At 48.7% G+C, this 5305-nt stretch overlaps 1 protein-coding gene across 1 annotated transcript; it reads right to left on the minus strand.

The window, feature by feature from the left end:
• Window positions 1-1776: 1776 nt before the first annotated feature.
• Window positions 1777-3534, minus strand: LOC125556020. The gene has a single exon (XM_048718820.1). The coding sequence runs from the start codon at window positions 3481-3483 to the stop codon at window positions 2065-2067; it is 1419 nt and encodes a 472-aa protein (XP_048574777.1). The 5' UTR covers window positions 3484-3534; the 3' UTR covers window positions 1777-2064.
• Between the last annotated feature and the right edge of the window lie 1771 nt (window positions 3535-5305).

Genomic DNA, 5305 nt, shown 5'->3' on the forward strand with positions numbered 1-5305 from the left:
ACCAAAAACCCTAACGGTCACTAGCTTTGCCAAATCGGTCAGACCGAGTTTAACCATTCGGTCCCACCGAGTTTGGGAAGTTATGTGTAACGGTTAGATTTTGTGTGGAGGCTATAAATACCCCTCCACCTCCTCTTCATTCGTGGAGAGAGCCATCAGAACAAACCTACACTTCCAACTTACTTTCTCTGAGAGAGAACCACCTACACTTGTGTTGAGACCAATATATTCCATTCCTACCATATGAATCTTGATCTCTAGCCTTCCCCAAGATACTTTCCACTCAAATCTTCTTTTCACAAAATCAGAATCCTGTGAGAGAGAGTTGAGTGTTGGGGAGACTATCATTTGAAGCACAAGAGCAAGGAGTTCATCATCAACACACCATTTGTTACTTCTTGGAGAGTGGTGTCTCCTAGATTGGCTAGGTGTCACTTGGGAGCCTCCGACAAGATTGTGGAGTTGAACCAAGGAGTTTGTAAGGGCAAGGAGATCGCCTACTTCGTGAAGATCTACCGCTAGTGAGGCAAGTCCTTCATGGGCGATGGCCATGGTGGGATATTGCTTCTTCGTGGACCCTTCGTGGGTGGAGCCCTCCGTGGATTCGCGCAACCGTTACCCTTCGTGGGTTGAAGTCTCCATCAACGTGGATGTACGATAGCACCACCTATCGGAACCACGGCAAAAACATACGTGTCTTCAATTGCGTTTGAATCCTCCAAACCCTTCCCTTTACATTCTTACAAGTTACATACTTTACTTTCTGCTGCTCATATACTCTTTGCATGCTTGCTTGAATTGTGTTAAGATTGCTTGACTTGTCCAAAGTTGCTAAAATCTGCCAGAAACTAAACTTGGGAAAATGCTAGATTTTTATTTGGTCAAGTAGTCTAATCACCCCCCTCTAGACATACTTTCGATCCTACATCAGCGCCACCCATCCCTCCCGTCGGTCTCCCCACATGCACACCCCAGTGCCACCCTACCACATCGCTCCGGCCAGATCCGCACGCGTCCACACCCAGTCGCCCGTCCAACGACAATGAGCGATGGCCGACCGCAGACACCTACCTAAGTGGGGCCCTCGAAGCACCATCACGAGTTGCCCGCAGACGAGCAGACGGGGGACGCAACCAGTCGTCGCCGACACCAACCCGCTCCGCAATGATACCTGCAGCCACCGCCACCAAGCCCCCACGCCACTGCGAGGGCCACCACCTCGCTGCCGCAGAGCATCCCGTCCAGCAAGCGAGCCTCGCAGTCGCCGCCGCGCCGCACCAGTCGCCAGCGACCAGATCCAGAAGGACCTGATCAGTGCCTGGCGACGCACACCCTCGCTAGAACCACGCCTCGTCCAGCCCTCCACACTCGGCCCGCTGCTTTGCAGCTCTACCGCCGAGCACAACCGCTCGGGAATGCCCGCCCGGGCCGAGCCCCCACAAGCGGGGAGGAGAATGGGCCCCACTGCCGCCGACACCCACTAGGCTTTGCTCGGCGGCGCGGACAGGCAGCGACGAGGGGAAGGAAGGGAGTGAGGGGAACACACCCCAGCGGCTTGGGTTAGCCCCTAGGTTGGACTCGATAACTTCGTTGTTTGTAGGTGTCTCATTTAGATGAGAATTAGCAAACCCGTTAGTTATAATAAGGTGTGTCTAGGGCACATCTAGATGTGCTCTAGTTATTGCACATCTAAGTGAGTGAATCAAGTATAAAGAGAAAAAGAAAAAAAAAGAAAAAAAATATTCACACGAATCTCAATGTAAGATCGATGACATATGACTTAGATGTGCAATACTTATGGCACATCTAGATGTGCTTTAGCAAAACTGTTATAATAACTCAACTCTTATCCGTAAACAAAAAACAAAAAAAAAACTCAGGTCAGCCACGAGTTCTGTGAGGTCTCCGCACCGCTAGTAGAATGTGCTACAGCGCGACGGACATCCACGCGAAGCACGCTCTGCGCCGCTTCGGTAGTTCGGTACACACGTCACCCCGGGCGTAATCATCAACACGCTACATGTAGTACGTTGGTGTGCGACGAACAAACGGCGGTATGGCGCGCTATGACGTGCCCGTGCACGTTGGCGCGTTACTAATACCGTCAAGTAATTCGTAGGCGAACGTCGGCGGCACATATACCCTCCTGCTGCACCGGCGATCGGCCGCACGGCAAGCCTGCAAGGCCGGTGGCCATGGCAGCTCGAACGGGTACGCCGCACCGGCGTACCTGTTCCTCTCATGCGCCCGCTCCACCTCCAGCGTCTCGAGGTCGACGGAGACAATCCATGTCTCCTCCTGCGGTGTCACGAGGATGTACCTCGTACTAGCCGAGACGATCTTGGCTGGTCGCTGGAAGTACGTCTCCTCGCGCCCCGGCTGCCCGCAGGTCGCCTCCGGCAGCCTTACGAGCTTCTCGGCCACCCACTCGCCGCTGCCCCGGAACTGCGCAAAGACCGTGAGGTCATTGTTGACCATCACGCGGACAACGCGCAGCGCGCCGTCGTGGCCGCCGATGACCCGGAAGGCTGAAGATTCATCCGGCATGCCCACGACGGTACACGGGAACTCGACGAGCGAGAACTCGAGGGTGGTCTCGTCGAGAGCCAGCACGACGACCTCACGCTCCATCCGCCAGTAGAGTGAAGAACGCGCGCGCCCTGCGAAGCTCATCGAGGCATACTCTGGAATGGAGACGACGTTCTCGGCCGCGCTCTGCCAGCCGCCCTCGCTGCCGGAGGAGAACACGGAGGCACGGGGAGTGCCGCGGCCATCCTCGAAATCATGGCTTTCGTAGCCCACGGCGAGCACCCGAAAATTCGACATGGCGATGAAGCCGCCACCAGACTCGTCCACGGCGACGCCGTCGAGCAGGAACACGCCGAGGAACAGGCGGGAGCCAGCCTCGTCCGAGCAGAGGATCGTCTGGTACGTCCGCGTGAGCGGGTCGCAGACGACCATGTCGGAGAAGTGGAGCTCCGAGTACCACGTTCTGTAGGCCATCCGGTGCCAGACGATATTCCTCCGGTAGAGCAGCAGGAGGCCCCCGCGGCTGTCGCCGAGCTCCCAGGGCAACGAGCGGTCGCCTTCCGGGAGGAAGTCGAGGGCGAGGCGGCGTCTGTCGATGGCGTCGGCCGTCGAGGGGTCCGGCACGTAGACATGGTTGCTGCTCCCGTCGGGCGGCGGCTCCTTGAAGCTGGGGTCGACGACGTGGTAGTGGCCTGGCATATGGGCCGCGTGGAGGGAGCGGAACCGGGCGAGGAAGGCGGCGGCCGAGACGATGCGGCGCCAGCGCTTGCAGGTGAAGGCGGCGCGGAGGAGGGCGAGGGAGGAGCCTACGTGCAGGAGGACGAGCTCGAGGAGGTGGTCGGGGATGTGATGCAACCCCGTTGGCCCTGGCGGGAGCGGCTCGCGCCTCGGCGCTCTCTTGGGCTTGCCGTTGCCGCGCCGGCGGCGGCCGCGACGCGCTCTCTTGGTCGCCATCGACGACGAACTCGCTCGAGGGGAATAGATCCTCTCGTTCGACACGAATGAATGGGTCTTATAAATTGATTCAGTGGCAAGCCCAAACGTGTTGTTGACGAGTTAAATTAAATATCTAAATGACGAATGAGTCTTGTAAAGTGATCCAGTGGCACGATTTCGAGCATATGCGTCTCCGTGTCTCCCACGGAACTATCCATGTATATTTTCATTGCTTTTCGAGGGAAAGGCAACTTGCCTCCCACGGAAAACTAGTATACGGAAGATATTACAATTTGTGAGGAAGGAAATGGATTCAAAGATTGCACCGCCCGTACGAACGGAATCACATGTTTATCTCTACTATAAAACAATGCCCATGCATTGCAACGTGAAATAATATGTTATAGTACGTTAACTTATAATTTACCTTTACCTCAAAAAAACTTATAATTTACCTGTCAATATTAATGTGATTGTGTAAATAAATGTTCATTGATCGTGAATTACTTTATATTTTTATTATAAATTCGGTAAGTAAATTGAAGTGGAATTGATTTAGAAGGTAAGTAAATTAAGATGATTGATTATCATATATACATGCAAGGTTGAACGAATGGGTGACGGAAAGAAATCTGAAATGGGAACCTTAGGTTTTTTTTTAAGTAGTAGACATAGTGAAAGGGCTTGTGCATTGCAACGGTAGAAAAAAAAGTCATAATCTTCAATGACTATGATCACATCTTCCTGCATTATCGAGACACACTATCACTCTCAATTTCGTGAAATCATGAACATTTTTTTAAACTCGTGAACATTTCTCAAATTCATGAACACTTTTAATATTTTTGAACATTTCCTAAAATCAAGAACGTTTTTTGAATTCATGAAAAATTTAACTATTTGCAAAAAAATAAAAAAATTTGTTAACATTTGTAAACAATTTTCTTGAATCGGAGAACATTTTTAGAATGGACAAACATTGTTTTGGATATTGGTGAAATAATTTTTAAAATTCATGCGATCTAACAAACATATTTGAAATGCAGGATCATCTTTTGAATCAGCGAACATTTCATGAATGAATAAACTACTTTTTAAGTCAGCAACAATTTTTGAATTTTAAAATATTTTCCATTCATGTATTATTTTGAATTGAAATTTTTTGTTAATTTCATTAACATTTTTAATACATGAACTTTAAAAAAATCATGAACATTGTTTTATGTCCCGAACATTGGTTTTCAAAATTTAGAACATTTCTTAATGAACAAACATTTTATTATGAATCACATACATTTTTTGAATCCACAAACATTTTATGATTTATTAAATATTTTACTTTAGAATTCTCATTTTCTTGAATTTTTGAAAAAATTGAAGTCCCAACTTATTTAAAGTAGAAAAATGAAAATGAAAAGAAAAAAATAAAAACGAAATTTTTAAAAACAGGCCATCAGGACATGGGCTGGGTCAAATGGGCATGCTGCGTCTTTTCCCACCGCGTAGAGCGTAGTATAGAAGATCCCTACTGTATGCGCCAGCCCAGTCGGAGGATTCCCCTATGTGAAACATTTTTTATCACTTAAGGTGGCATTGGTCGGTAATATTTTGCAACTTTGGAGACAATTTTTGTGACGTACCACAAGAAGCAATAGTTTCTTTATTATTATGTATAGATATAGATATAGATGTGCAGCCCGGATTTTGTACGGGGCCAAGCTAAGTTAGTGAAGAAAATATCCAGCCTAATAACTATTTCAATAATGTAATAATTTGTATCTGTTTGAATTTGTTTCTCTGAACATCAAAAATAAATAATATAGAAAGAAACTAGAGCTTA

Source organism: Triticum urartu, chromosome 5, assembly GCF_003073215.2.
Source record: "Triticum urartu cultivar G1812 chromosome 5, Tu2.1, whole genome shotgun sequence".
NCBI lineage: Eukaryota > Viridiplantae > Streptophyta > Magnoliopsida > Poales > Poaceae > Triticum > Triticum urartu.

Excerpts from the sequence above, each read along its gene's own strand:
- LOC125556020 (XM_048718820.1), bottom strand. The coding sequence starts at position 3,483 with ATGGCGACCAAGAGAGCGCGTCGCGGCCGCCGCCGGCGCGGCAACGGC.